A 16,234-nucleotide genomic window follows, 5' to 3' on the forward strand; every position below is an offset into this window, starting at 1 on the left:
CGACTTTTTTTACTGTAGTGCTTTTTTTTTTTTTTTCCACTGTTATTATTCTCAACCTCTTCCATCTTTGAATCGTAGAATAATGCAGAAATGACTTTGTCAGCTTGTGCTTTGTTTATCAGTGGCTGATTACATATAATACTGTTTCTGGGTTCTTGCTAGGAAGAGTGCCTGGCAACAGACATGGTGTCATTGAAAAGGCAGAAAAAGAAAAAAAAAACAAAATACCGGAAAACACTGAATGAAGTCTGAATTGATGAAAGTTCAATAAGATATTCACAATGCAGGCGATGATTACAGAGTTGCGAGTTGAGTAAAAGAGTGGATTAAAGCAACTCCCTGTGGTGTTTCTGTATATTTTATTTTGATAAAGCTCATATATTCTTATCAGTGCAAAATAACCAATAAAAAGGTATCACCTGTGTACAGCAGCATATGAGTAAGCTATTGATGCTGCAGGGAGTTGTGGGACACAAACTGGGTATCCAAGGCTACAGAAAGAAAAGCAAGGAAGCTTTTTTATAAAACATCTTTTAGAGAATTTGACCTTCTGTTCTAATGGGTGCCACTTAAAATACTATTATTATACTAATGCTACAATAAATACTAATATTTAGTTTTAGATTTCCACCACGTTCAGAGTCTGGTGACGTACAGTATACTTATATTTGTCAAGCGGAGTGAGAGAACGGACGTAAGCTGTGCTCTGGTGAAGAGACAACGGCTAGCTTTGTCTGATGTGGACAGCTGCGAGCTGTCTGTCTTGTTGTTTTGCTGCTTATGATTGAGCCATAACCTAAGCCAGCGAACAAAGAAATCCTCATAAGAAGACAAGAGCCGGTCGCTCACGTCGGCGGCGGAGGACAGAGCTCACCCTTTACATCAACCGTGCGCGCCACATTATGCCTCCTGCCAGCTCCTTTGTTGCCACACCTGCACACACACACACACACACACACACATTCTTCTTTGTTACAGCAGCAAGTTTGCATAGGTCGGCCAGACATCCACAGAGTAGACCCTCACAACAATAGAGCATTGCTTTGGGAAGCTTTGTTTTTTTTTTTTTTTTACGGGTTGAAAAAGCTGAGCGATTAGAACTTTGTTCTATTCATGTATTGTATGTCTGTTCTCACAATGTACTACTATGCATATAATAACTACCAGCCAGCTTTAGATGTGAAGCCACTACACAGATTCTTTGAGCTCTAGGTCCTCTAATGACTCCAAAAAACATCTGTGTGTCTCAGTGGACCACAGTTGCGGCTCTTTGCTATAAAAAATCTCCATCCACCTTGATCATGTGAGGCTATTGCTGAAATTCAGGTGCAAGTCCAGCACAATAGTAACCACCGTGCATTGTGTGCTGACCACGGGTGATTTATACCACACCAAACAGGCACAGACATCACAACATTTATCTTGCTGCTATAACCTAGATCATCTTCTTCTCTTTGACATTGTCTACAGGTTCGTGGCCCCTCACTTGCATTTGAAGACCCAAGAATTGTTGCAATACACCACAGGTTTTGTCCATTCCTACTTTGATGAATATGTGGATTGTCTTTTTTAGCTTCAATAACTAACAAAGCAGTACGTTTGGAGCAGTACGCTCCAAATCTAGGTGTCTTCAAAAAAACAAGTGATGATTGTCTCACTGTGTGCAAGTGCATTTTTTTGCATTTGGAGGAAGTGACTGAGAACTACTATATTGAAACAGAATTAATAGCTCGCTAATAGGATTTCAGTGTTTTTTCTAAGGTTGGTGCCCCTGAAAGTTAAACAAGTCTATTATTATGATTTGTTGTTGATTTGAAATTGCAGGACATGATATTATTATTAATATACTGTATTTGAAATGATAGGTTTGAGAATAGAGCGGCGGAATAATTGCAAACAACAACAAAACCAATGCAGCTGGGAACTGAAGCTTATATTTTTAAGTCGTGTTTTTCTCCTGAAATGCATTTCAGACCTTTACCATTGTCCAAAGTAATGCTCTTCATATTACAGACTTTATAATGGTGCTCAAATAGTTCATTTAATAGCATTTCAGGATTTCTCTAATAAAATGTGTTGTGTTTTATTTCTAGCTGCATTCAGAATAAGGTAAATATTCATTTTGATGAAATTAACTCTCCATGGACGGTTGAGGAGCATCTTATTGGAGTTGGGTAGAAGAAGATTCCTGGAACTAGTTATCACTTGTGACATTGCAAGTGAATTAGATGCCTGATGTTAAGCAAGCAGCATCATTCACCTGCCTTCTGTTTTATTAGTTATCTTGTGTATCCTCCGCCACCAGTTATCGAGCTGTGTTGATCTTTTGATATTGCTTATCTAAGCCTTCACAGACTTAGTCAGATTAGTCAGATTAGTTTATCCATGATAAATTTAATTATCAATCATAATTACAACATGCCACTGCCGCAGCATATGGAAGCCAGAATGCAGACTGTGTGCCTTCGCCATGTAGAGAGATGAATTTTCAGAAAGCATATGTAGAGGGCACAGTGGCTTTTATCTAGTAATGCTTCCTGGCTTATAGTGCGCCATCTTTTTCACATCAGAGGATAGGAGCTGAAAAGAAGACTCCAGAGATCAAACAGACAAAGTTAATCAGAAGAGAACCAAAAGACACGCATTGAGATGCAGGAGAATCTCTTCGTCAGTACCTGCTCCTTATTCTCCTCTCCCCTTTCTTACACCTCTCCCCGAAGCAAACACACAAGTCTCCCTCTGGACTTCAATTGTCAGCTTCAGAAGAGAAATACAAGGAGGTGGGGTGGGAGAGAGATAAAGAGAGGACGAGAGAGAGCAGGTGACAGGCACTGACAAAAGGACGGATGCTCCGTTAGGCTCGGCGCAGAGTAACAGGGCCATAGGGACAGCACAGAACAATATCTTCACAGAAGAAAAATAGAAAAATAAAAGACGTTGCGAGATTGACGTCTGTAGTAAATGTTTGTCAACAAATGAGTTATGGCACTAACTGGAAACGACTGATTTGAATGGGCGACAGACGCTTGTTGTTGCAAATGGAAGTTGTGTTTGTATGTTTTTGTTGTTGTTGTTGTTGTTTTTGTTGTCTTTAGTGCTGCATTCATTAACTGCAGAGTCTCTTGAACCTGGTTTCACAATAATGTAGATGATTATGTGCTAAGCATAATTATGCCTTTACTTCTCACTTATACGCACAGACAGGCTTTTATATTTCTGTTTTTCTTCCAAAATACAATAACATATTTGAGAAAAACAGAATAAGATACAGACTTTCACACATTTCCTTCTGGTCACAGACTTTGCAGAAGCTTCATCTACAGCTGCTGTATAGTACATTTGTGAAATTGTGCTTCCATTTACAGTGGCGAGAAAAAGTATGTGAACCCTTTGGGATTATGTGGAGTTTTGCATGAATTGGTCATAAAATGTGCTCTGATCTTCATCTAAGTCACAACAATAGAAAAACACACTGGGCTTAAAATAATAGTACACAAACATATGTTTTCATGTTTTTATTGAACACAACATGTAAACATTCACAGTGCAGTGAACATACTTAGGATACAGAAGACGTACAGTATGTTTACAGTATTGTTTTGGCGATAGCGTCTTCAAAGCATGTGAAAACCTTCGGTCCTACGCATTTCAATCTCTCCCACTCTTCAAGGTGACTTCATTTTCTGCTGCTCTATTCCTGCCAGCATCACAAACAACGTGGAGAGACTCGCTGCTTGCTTGAGAGTCATAATCCTTCTTTGCTGAAAATAAGCCTCAAATGAAAGTATTAAACATTGAATCTTTGCTTGTTGGTGACCTCAAGTTACATTTTACTTTACTCTCAGCCACAATAAATGTGTGTGCACCTCTAAAAAAAAAAAAAAAAAAAAAAGAGTCCCTGGCAGTCAAAATATTTCTGCGGTAGAAAACATCTGATGTAGATTTCCCTTACATTTTGAAAGCTTTTCCTGAGCACACCTTCATCACATCTGAAAAGTGTTTCCTTTAAAAGCTCTCTTCACCACACCACATTTAAAAAAAAAACGATGTGTGTTAAAAATAATAGTTTAAGACAGCGCGGTGAAACTTGGTATATAAAGGCTTGTTTCTTTGAATTAGCAGGAAAAACTAGATGCCCTCATTCCATGACGCACACTAAAGACTTGCATGCAAGAGAGGAACATGAGAAACCTCCACTAGGAACTGGGATTTAACTCAGACTATCACAAGGCACAGCATTTACCAGCCAAATATATGGTTTAAATTGGCAAATGATGTCTCTGAAGCTAGTAGTAACATACAGCAAACTAATCTGTGACTTTAATAGATAATTATTGAAACATCACATCCACAAACACATTTAAAAAAAATCTTCATCATCATCTACTCATAAGTAGCAACATTATTGTGGTTCTCACATATGTAAGAGGACATGAGACAGAAAGTTAACATATCTACTGTCCAGCGGCTCTCCTGAGCTCTGGCCTACTGCCAGTACAGAAATCCTGAAACATTACATCAGGACGTTCAAGCAAGCAAACTTGTTTTGAAGAGTCAGTGTCCACTTCTGTTACGTACACATGTACAGCCCAGTGCCACAGTTCTGTTATGAAGTTGGCTTTTATGATGCTTGCTATGTTTACTTTTGTGGCCACTGTCATTGAGGTGTTAATTTAATCAGCATGTTTTAGCATTGAGTACATAGATAGTGATGCTATTTGACCGGTTTGCATTATATTCCCATCATGGAAAGACGTAAACACCCTTTAATGTAATGTAACATTTAAAGTGATATTAAAAATACAAAGATCTAGACAACTAGAAAAATTACGATGGTTTAGAAGAATAAATTAAAAGTTACTTCAGCTTCTGGTTTATTTCAGTTAACCACAGGTACTATGGATTTTGCAGTCAACAGGCTACATTTTTATCCATCCAAGTAAAAACAGGAGACCAATCTTGTGAGAGGAGGTCAAATTTTCCCATTCTCGTTAAGACAAATCAGCATTTTAAACAAGTTGGAGTCAGTCCAGATTCATTGTAGGTTGATCAATGGAAAACAACTAGATATGAATATTGATCCATGTTTTTACCTAAAATATTTGAATGCCAAAGGGCAGTTTTGGTAACCAAACCAAACCAAGTGGTACTTTAGGAGTAACTGAAGTTGTTTACTGCTGCTGTGGTTTTGCAATGATAATAAAGATTTTTTATTAGTTGTTCAGTTGTAGGGATATGTTGGACTCAGAAATATATATAAATGCTGCAGAAAAAAAAAACAAAACAACATTTCACTTCAATGAATAATGCTTTGGCTTCCTACTTTGTCCCTACTGCTGCTATTTTGTCAAGCGGTAGGACTCCTGCCAGTCTGCAGAACAAGAATAATGATACAGTGGATTATCCGAACACGATATTCCTCCTGCGGTCCGTCCAGTAAGAGTGGTCAGTAATATGACACTGTTAAGTGTATCCCTGCCGAGTTATGACCGAGTTAAGATGAGTTTTAGAAAATGCATTATCTGAGTGCAGCTCAGCAAAGCATAGCCTCCCCACGACAAAGAGATGAGGATTTTCTGCCCTTGTTACCCTGGAGGAATTGTTCAGAGCTTTCATATCAGTTGTCATCCAGCCTTGAAACAACAAGCTCAGCTTTTGCTGCATTGTGCTCTGGTGTCCAAATCATCTTCCACAAGCCATTGTTTGATATGAGATTATACATATAGTGCATGTGCATTTTAAAGGCTGTCTGCAGTCCAAACACCTCCTAACGCAACAAGCAAGCAACATCAGCCCCGTTTCTGACAGCCCTAGCTCAATTATCGGTGCTATTGTGAAATCCAAGGGGTCAGCCCTGTACGTGTTGCTCCTACTCAGTAGCTCCCTGTGGATTTGAGGCCCTGTGTCACTCTCTCTAATTCACCTGAAATGCGCCTTGTTGAAAATGCTGAAGCATTTTAGTTCACCCTAACAGGCCAGCATTCCTCTTCTGTCCTCTGCCCTGCAACCATGTCTTCCTTGACAGTGGCACAAGAGTGGTAGGCTCCCTCTCAGTCTCTGTCTCCTTCAAAAGAGCTGCATTCTTATGTTGCCTGCCCTCTGCTCATGTCCTCTCTCAAACAGAGGCGCACGACTGGTGTGCACTCTCTTCCCAGCTCCCTACTGAAGACCCTAGCCTGTGTAGGAGGATTAATGCTTCTGCTGTCGCTCCCCCACTGCACTGTCTCACTTGCAGGACTCTGTGCTAGTCTGGCAGAAACTCCCATTGTGATATAATGTACAAGGGTCTGGGGAGTGCTATGTCTAATAATGGTGTCCGGTCTCACATTCTGTATTTGCTCTAAACATAAACAGTTTCTGGTCTTCACCGTCAGGTTGAGGTCATATTCTTGTTTTGCAATCAAGGCCATGGAGTTTGCAGAACACAGGGAACCTGCACAATGACTATCAATGTGGTGAAGCTGTTTTCAGAGAGACTCTTCCCCCTCTTGCTACATCATAAACAGCACCCGGTAAATATTCCCCTGCCTGCCAGCCAAGCCAGACCCACTGGAGTGATCCGTGGCAGAGGGAACTCTCTGGCTTGTTATCTTTCACCTCTTTTATTGGATTTAAAAACTTAAGACACAAGATCAGCAGATCAGACTTAGTACATCACCCTGCTCTAACATGTCTGCTCAGATGGTCAGAAGTAGATTGTTGTCTCTTTAGACAGATCTCTCTCTCTCTCTGCTTATTGTCTTTTTCCTCTAATCTTATTAATTTTAACGTTACTCAGAGTGATTGGCATTTTAATGTATGTCATTTAAACCATTCAAGCTGAATGCCTTTTTGTTTTCCATTTTAACCCTCACACACCAAAGGCACTCCATGTTTTTGGGGTTTGGTAAAACAAATGAAGAGATGAAGAGACTTTTTACTAACCACAGTTTCTTACAATTTCAGCTCAGGAGCAGAACTTTGGGGATCGGTTCCTTCATGTGTTCCTTCAAGATGGCAGTCCTGTTGCCAGACTTGGTTGTGGTGGCAGTTTTGTCCTGAATGCAGCCGCAGACCAGAACATCAACAATAACAGATGGACGGCAATCACAGTCCGGTATGATATGTTTCTCCTACTTTCCTCACTTTTGCTTAATATTGGCTTCCCAATTGTTATTATACGAATAGCCCTGCTTTCATAAAAAAAAAAACTGTATTTGTGTTGCAGGACCATAGCCTATACATAGATACAGGATACAGAAAGTCACCTCTTATAGTCTCTTTGATGAAACCCCTTGAAAGTGGTGGATCACTGTTGATCAGAGAACCGTTTCGAACGAAAAATAGAATTGCAGTGAAAACTCCAGAAACCACAAACTGTCCATCACACAAATTCTAGCTTTAGTGCCCTGGTTGAATCTATGTGCACCAGTAACTGTGCAGTGCCTGACGTGTGTCAAAATTTTTACCTGGCTCAATAGTTATATTGTTTATGGCTTTGCCAAAGTGGGTAATTCAATGCAAAAACCATTCATATTAAGTCAGGTGACATTGATCGTTTCAACACATGGCTGTTGACTGTTTCCCTGATAAAAGCTGAGACCCTCTAATCTTTACTTCATACAGTAGTCAAACCTTCTACCTTCTAAAGTAAATGTCATTTTTGACTGATATACTGCAGGTTGCTGTAGAAATGATGCAATAGTGCTTCGTTTAAACAAAAAGATTTGCCTTGTGGAGCAGCCGTAACTCAATGACCTCTCAATGGAACCATGACAATATATATCTGTCCAGATGATTAAAGTGCATAGTGTCTAAATTAATATTTAAATAGGATAGAGTTAGCAATGGCCAAATTCTTGGGCAATATATAATTTTAATGTCTTTTTCATATAGTATGCCATTGTTACACAATGTAAGTCTCAGGTCTTAAAATGCTCTCTCTCCAGAGGATAATTTTGCTTGTCAAACCCCTCGAACAGAATTAGAGTGTGTGCCCATCTCAGTACTGGCATGTGCAACTTTGATTTATTAAAAAGAAAACTAGTCAGAGCTAGAAAACACAACAGTATCCACACAGTAAAACTTTAGATTTAATGGATAACATGATACAAAAATCAAGCAATACAAAACAGAGAAATAACCCACTATGTAGCTGCATTTATGCTGAGCCTCAGGAACACACACAGGCACAGTGCAACATTTTGGGAGGGTCTACTGATTCTTTGGGGTGTCTTGTGACAGCGCCTACAGAGCAAAAACAGAGACACCGATTTAGTTTTTCTGCAGTTTCTTCCGGATAGTTCAGATCATGTTTTAGAACTTATCACAGCAGTTAAGTCACAACAGAAGACATGAGTCCTTTAAAATTACCAAGCAACATAGGTAGCTGCTCTTTTTGGATTAAAAAAAAAAAAAAAAAAAACGGTTGACCTGAATCCATATAGATCTGATCACAGTATTAAAAAATAAACAGGCTTACAGCTCAGGATGAGCCGGTATGAGAAATGAGAGAGAGGGCCTGGTGCTGAGCTCTGCCTCTCTTTATTCTTGATCACTTCAGCAATTCTATTCATATGCAAATGGACGCGTGACATCATCTGGTCATGTGTGAGCAGTGAATACCTGGTTTCCTTAGATGATAGTTGGCAAAGCTGAATACAACTTGCTGTTGTCAGCGTATAATATGTGCAGGGAAGTGGTTGTATTTAACTGGAAATAATCCAAGCACCAATGACCAAACAGTAAAAATCCATATTGTGTGATCTCACTGTAACACAGACTCATCTCTCGCTATTTTTTTTTTCCCCCCCCCTTTTCCAACGCTCTCATTTTCAAACCACAAATCTTATTGTCATGTGAAGTACTGTCCTGCTGACACGCAGCACGTCAGGAAAAGAAAAGATTTGCTTTTTGCTTTCCTACAAGTACGGTTACACCGCTTTAACTTGCTGATGCAATAGGCGTCATTTTGCTGGTGCAGCATTGTGGACATGAAGAAAGTATGACACCGCTGTTGAATTCACATGAAAAACATGAAAAAAGAAGCACTTCACTTTGCTGAGTTTTATCCATGCTGGGATTTTGTACACCCTACTTTTGATAATGACATAATTGCTGCCACAGTAGTTATGAGAACAAGTGCAAAACAACACATAAAAAAAATGCAGAGGGTTTATTTAAATGACATTAAAAGTAATGCAGTGGGTGGTGACACAGCTGTTGCTGCTCCTCAGACATTGTGCCTTCCCCAAAAGTATGAGGCCATGTTTTTATAATACATTTCAGTAAGCTGTATACGCTGAATACCAAAAGCCAAAACTGAAGCGCGCCAGGCAAACGTTTTTGATTTTCTTGACCCCACCTACGTTTGCAATTCTCTTCACCGCTGTTCAACAGCACTCCATCTAGCTAATCATCCCCAACAAAGGAATGAAAGACATTGTGAATTTTTTAATTGGAAATTCAGCAGGCTGTGCTGACAGTAAATATAATTGAATGAATCACACGTTCCTTTTGTGGAGCGGCTTTTGTAGTGCAACACTGCACAAAAGCAAATGGAACAATCCACCAAACGAGGATCTCATATACATAAGACATACCATGTAGACCCACCTTATGTCGTAAACAGTCTATTAGTAGCTATGCAGATTTATTTATTTTATTATTTATGTTATGGTGAATGAATGACGGATGAGCAGATTCATAGCGAAGCAGACAAAATATCACCACTTTTTTTTCTGTTTCTGAAAATATTTAGATGTTTTTTGCAATTAAACCTGCTCTTGGGTTGTATTAAGCTGCATCCCATTTATAACGCTCCCCTGCAGTGTTTCAAGTTGGCAAGACAAAAGGCGAGCACGGAAATGCCCCGTGCTGCCATATAATTTCACAAAGGGGCGCGTGAAGGGGGATAGCTGTGTCATTTTTTATTTAGGGAGGACTTGTTTGTTTTTGGCTTGGTTTTTGATGTTGGGAAGTTTTCCTTTGGGGATGTTTGGGGCCATACTGCTTCTATTAAAGTTTGAGAGTGGCAGGCTAGAACATAGTCCCCTGGTCATCCGCGATGCTGTGTACGTTATTGGCAAAATCCCGTTGTGCTTAGCAGTCGCTGTTGAAGTAGTTTTCATTCACACAAAGTCAAAGATCAATGAGGGCGGCACATAGCATGCTGCAGCATCACTTTTCTTTCGTTGTCACAGGTGAACTCAGAGTGCCTGGCAGATACAATTATTCAAATTTATTCCACTTTTGTGGTGTTTTTTCTTTCTTTCCAGTCAAAGAAATGGGAGTTGTGTCTTAACTCTCACATATGATTCTGACTTACTGGGAATATTCTTCTTTTTTTTTTTATAAGAGAGGGTTTTTGTGTCTACCTAGTCATGGATTTTGATGTTCATGTTGATGTTTATATAGACTGTCATACTATTTCTGTTTAAAATGCTGTAAAGATTCAGTTTCACCAGGAGCCATGGATGAATATTTAGCCATCACATCTGCAATTTTCCCCACATTTTCTGAACATCTTTGTTGGATGCTGTGAAAGAGTCAGTGTAAGATCGATCACATAAAGTAAAGGACCAAGAGTACGATGGTCGTATCGCTACATGAAGATGAGAATATTTTTATAGAATTTTCGTCCAAAGTGACTTCATTTTTTATTACATTCGTCAGGAGCAATTTGGTGTTCAGTGTCCTGCTTGAAAGGCAACTACTGACTAATAGATGGGGGATGGGACCCTTCCTGCGTAATGCGATTAATGCCCCTGTCTTTAAACTCTACCTGAAAGCTTCTCACACGGGCTCTCTGTTGAGAATTTGAAGCCTGCAGTCCAATCTGTCATAACCTTGCTGATCTTCATTTGTGAGACTGGTAGAGTGTCCTTTCTGAAACCACCCCACATGTCTGTGTATCTTTGTAAATGACTGTAGCTCATTATGTACAATCACAGGAGGCTTAGTAGAATAAATTCCAGTCCTGCCTTTGCACTCCTACTGTGGAATCGGTCTCCTTAATCTTAGTGATCGTTACTGCGCTAGTGAAAATGCAAGTGCTATTTGCAATTTGCATGTGAATTATAGCTATTTTTATGATTCTTATAACACTTAGAATAATAACAATAATAATGGTCTATTCACTGATCATTGAATATTGTTTTCATGTAAAAATGCACATGTGGGTGTGAAACGTTGCCTAGCAACATCTGCTCCGAGAGGAAGAAAACAGGCAAGTGCTATGAGAAGAAACATTAAAAAGAGTTTCAATTTTAATAGTAGCAACTTTGAGAACTTCCGAACAGCTCTTTGAATTAATGTCACAGAAACCTAAGAAAGTCAGGAACCAGGGTTCAAGCTCTGTGCAGGTCAGACGCACGGCTCACAACGTGCCAAACAAATAAGTAGGAAGACTGTTCATGACGATCTGCTCCACATTTTAGCACATGTGCGTATATACATGTTATAGTCAGCGTAAAAGTAAAACCATTGCTGCAGTAATTATTGTTTATCTGAACTCAGTAAAGTAATCAAGTGTGATTTGGAAAAGTAATTAGTAAACAGCCATTGATTAGTTTTTCCAAACACTAAGAGTGGTCAGAACCCTTCTTTAGCAAACTCTCTCAAGGTTTTAATTGCTGGAAGATTAATGGGGAAACAAAAAATTCCACCGGGGAAGTGTCGCGTCACATGACGAAGTATTTAGCGTTTGGTTTTTCAAATCTCGTACTGTATGTTTATCAATCACACAGTATTCAGTGTTGTATTGACAAGTACTCTCATAAAAGATTAATTGAAGAAGCAACGAGCAGCCCTGCCTGCTCGCTCCGAATTTCTTTTGTGAAGCCCCACAATGCCAAGAGGCTTGCTGTGTGCTGCCTAATTGTATTGCTGGAGATATAATGATAGAACACTGGCTACCCAAATTAATTGAGGCTTACCAGTCGCTGCACAAATTATGCACCGAATGCTGCAGTGCTGCGTGTGAGGAAGTCACTGCACCAGAGCCAGAGCATGCATTATAGTCAATGTAGGTGTAGATTATGGTCTGATACAGGGCTTGTTGCTCTTAAGGAAAAACTAACAAACAGATCCCCTCTGACATCTTGCACAGCATGTGCTGTGGTGTGATGTTCATGTCACAGTAATAAATGCCTATAACCCATGTGGGGGGGGTTAGTTTGCAGCTGATATTTCCGATGTATAACCCTAAAGGCTGCTGTGCTTAAAAGAAAAGATATCAAACTAACTGATGAGTCTTATATTTGTAATGTTCAACTCATTTACATCATATCTGCTACCAGGTATAGAACACTACTGAGCTTCTTTTTTTTTGCTGCAGAAATAATAGTCTCCTGGTTCTTGATCACTAAATGACGTGCAAATTATACATTCACCCCTACCACATTATCATTTGTTTTTTTTTTGTTTTTTTTAAGAATCTGAATTATGATTAGAGTGAGCCATTAAAAAATATAACATCTTGCCTATGAGCCAGTGAAACCATTGCAAGGGCACCGGCGCAGTGCGTGATGTTTTACTGCCATCTGTTGCCAATACTTTCTGATGTTTTATGCAATAGTAATATTTTAATGATGATCCTCCCTTATTATTAATTTTCTGCAGGGGACCGTGAAGGAGGCATGTTCAAATAGGCTTGTAAAGACAAACACCTACCATCAGGTCTAACAAATACCTTTGTGTAAAGGTGCTGTGCTGAAAATATTTGCAAGGTCCCTTAACATTGGGGGTAATATTTCAGTGGCGATCCTCTGGAAAGTTGCTGTAATGCAGTTGCACTGAATTAGTCACACACCAGACACAGTCTAAATGAGCATGTTAGAGATGACAAATCACTTATGATTAGAGCATTAGCCAGATGAAGAAATGCATAAATGATGATTGAGTATGTAAAAATGATCACAGCCATATTGGGGTTTTGTGTGTTTGGAGAAAAATGAAATATTCATACGTTTTTGTTTGTTTACCTCAAGTTGGGAATTTGCGATTGCTGGTCCTGCGAGACCCTGCAGTGAGTGGTGCACAGGGAGCCCAGTAAGAAATTACATAGTGCTTCATCTCTGAGTTAGATAAACCCCAGCCTCTTTCTCGTCTGATTCACTCATATATTTGTTTGTATAATAACAGAATCCATCGTGGGGTTTTTTGTTTATATGTCTGTGTGTGGTGCTGATGGTGATGTGGGCCTGTGGGGCATGTTCCTAGCTATCTAACTACTAGACCATATAAAGTAGTCATACAATAGTCATCATTATAAATAGTTATCTTTGCCTTCGAGCAAGACCGATGTAAATTAGCCTGGTGGAGCATTCGATGTGCTCACGAGAGCTCATCAAGTAACATCATCCTGTTTGCTTAGTGAGCATGCTCTCCCTGTCTCACAGGGGCAGTGTTTGCAGCATTAGCAGGCCAAATACAATGCTACTATAGTAAGCACCAAAATACGCTTCAGGTGTCCTGAAGCAGCAGAGAGTGGTGAAACATTGTTGTGATGTTTTCTAATGCAATGTAATAATTTGTTCAGTCTTTTTATGAAGATCATGTACCTTACATTCTTGTGACTTGAACAATGTAAATGTATGAAATCTGATTATGCGTTGTTGTGCTAATGTCATTTCAGTCAAAAGTATTGAAAGTGCTGACTTGATTTAAGGTTAAGGGTTAGATAGGTTAACGCTTAGGGTCAAGGTTAAGGTAAATCGAATGTAAGTCAGTGTATAGTCCCCATGATTAAAACAAACACATGCGTGTGTGTGAGAGAGAGAAAGAGAAAGAGATTTCCATACCTGTAATTAGTCCTACCTGAAGTTGTATGTGTGCGATTGCCTCAGGGAGGTGTCCTGGAAGGCTGTTTCAAATTAGCAGGAGGGCCGTTGTCCTGATTGTTTCCATCTGGCCATTAAAGCCAACATTTGAGGGCTTTTTCTCCTCAACGTTCATAAAGAATGGACAAATTAATTCTGCAGAATGAGATTACAGACAAATAGTTCCTGTAAATCTATGGGACAATAGTGCATTATGCAGATTACTCCCTAACACAATCATGTTTACTGCATGTGTGTGGCGCACAGTGTACAACCTTTTGCATAATGTACAGCCCTGGAAAAAGGCTGCTATTGTATATTGCCGGTGTAAAGCCAGTGATGAATAGGAGAGCAGGAATCACTTGACTTAGCCAAAGCTGGAATATGACACAAGTAGACCAGCTACTTAACATTATGGCTGCAACATTAATGACTAGTACAATTGTATATTTCCCCAGAGAGACACTGAGGGTCAAATGATAAAATTGTCCTCCTTCTCATTAGCTTTATAATGTATATCTAGTTTGTGCCCTCATTTTTATCATTAATTAATCCTGAATGACATAATGAGCACTTACAATACACCACGATCATGTTCTTGTGGCTGATTTGTTTATTATTATTATTATTATTATCATAATTATTATTGTCTATGATGGTGGTAGTAGTATTAGTGGTATGTTTTATTTCATGTATTAATGCATATCATATAGGCATCCTTAGCTTTTATTGTGTGAATTTCATATCTACCCAGAACACAGCAACTTAAAAAAAGACAAGCAGCACAGAGCAGAAACCTATTTTTGGTCTTATTTTTTTAAATCCAGCTGTGGAAACCAATCTCTATCGTTGTTTGTCCCTCTTGGGTTTTGGGCTGTAGCTGTGGATACAAATGCACCATTACTTCCAAGCCAATCTAGCAGTACACAAAGTTTCTCATAAAGCAGTGTGAATAGTGTCTGTTGTCGTACAGGGTGAGTTTATACTGTAGTCTCAGTGGTCACATTAGCAGCTCTTTTACTGTCACTGCTCGGTCTGCCTCTCCATCAGAATATTTTTCATGCCTTGCTGGATATTGTGAATAGCACCCTTTCCACTCACCCTGATCTCTCTCTGTTCTCTGTCAACAGATATAATCTGCCTGTTGGCAAACAAGGAGGGTCATGTATGATTGAAATATCTGCAGATAATGGCACAGCTCGGCGTCTCGAGGAGTCCGTGTCACACCCCATGTCAGAGGTAAGCTTGACCTGCCTGCAGTTAAATCAGCCATGTACAAGTCAAACAACTTATCTCAAATGAACATGTGTTTGATATCTCTTTGCAGTTACAGTACACAGCTTAGATGTATTAAAATGTTAATTAACATGCTGCATGTTCAACTTCAGCCTCAAAGAGTAAATATTCAAATGTACAAGTCTACATGTCATCCCCCTATATGTATACAGTACAGTAGTGTATACACTGCTCTGTTGATCAATATGAATATGGTAACAGTTTGCATGCTTATCTGTTTTTTTGGATTAGGAGTTTTTCTTCTTATTGCTTATATATTGCATCAATATCTATTTTTAGTGTAAATAAATTTGGCGTTCAGATCAAAAGGAGCCCAAGAATAGTTGTGAAATTCCAGTTTTAGTAGTAAGTGCCAAATAACCGCACAATCATATACAAAGAATAATATGAGGAGAGGTTTTACTGTACCTGATAGGTATCACTGCTGCAGTCATTTTATCTTTTTATAGGAGCTTTGTGAGGTAAACGGTTGAAATGGCATTTACCTTTCAAGGCAATCTAACAGGAATGTGTATTTGCACATTCTGATTTGCTGCCAAAGTGTCTTTGCAAGATGATATTACATTACATTTAGGCAAAAAAAAAAAAAAAAAAGAAAAAGGAAAACATCTCCCCACTCCTGAAAGTGTGACATTACTTTTTGAAACAAGGGCAGAGAGAGCGGTAAGGTGTGCAACAAAGTGGGGAAAAGTCGAGGAAAGTTAAACTTTTTTTGACGGACAACCTTGTGTTTTTTAGCCAGGGGGCCTTTTTGGTGGCACCCCTGTTGTGTGAACAGAGTGGCCTCTATCAAGTGAATGACAGCCCTGCATGCAGCCTAAGGCTCATTATTTAGTAGCCTTTACAATCCAGAATGCTCGCTATAGCTGGTGTGTATGTTTTGATACCAACGACAGTGTGGTGGCAGTGGTCAAATGTCTAGGTCGTTTTTTTATTTAAACTCTTTTTGCATATTTTAAAGTGTTTTGGTTTTTGTGCCAGGATTAATACAAAGGTTCTTCAAAGTAAGGTATTGAAAAAGACCAAGGTGTTTTAATGCTGGTATTACCACTAAAATTGTGTCGATTGGTTTATGTAAGCAATAAGCACCTACCTGCTGCCTCACCGTATACTGTACATCTATGGGCCTGTATGAGTTT

General features: G+C 39.2%; 1 protein-coding gene across 1 annotated transcript in view; it reads left to right on the plus strand.

Annotated features, from left to right (window-relative positions):
• The window catches only part of eys (eyes shut homolog), a 124,304-nt gene that overhangs the window by 86,545 nt on the left and 21,525 nt on the right, over positions 1–16,234 (plus strand). Inside the window, exons 40-41 of the mRNA XM_026355998.1 lie at positions 6,946–7,096; positions 14,930–15,038. Of these exons, the coding sequence (XP_026211783.1) occupies positions 6,946–7,096; positions 14,930–15,038 (260 nt within the window). The remainder of the gene's footprint in view (positions 1–6,945; positions 7,097–14,929; positions 15,039–16,234) is intronic.

This window comes from Anabas testudineus, chromosome 15 (genome assembly GCF_900324465.2).
Source record: "Anabas testudineus chromosome 15, fAnaTes1.2, whole genome shotgun sequence".
NCBI classification, from domain to species: domain Eukaryota; kingdom Metazoa; phylum Chordata; class Actinopteri; order Anabantiformes; family Anabantidae; genus Anabas; species Anabas testudineus.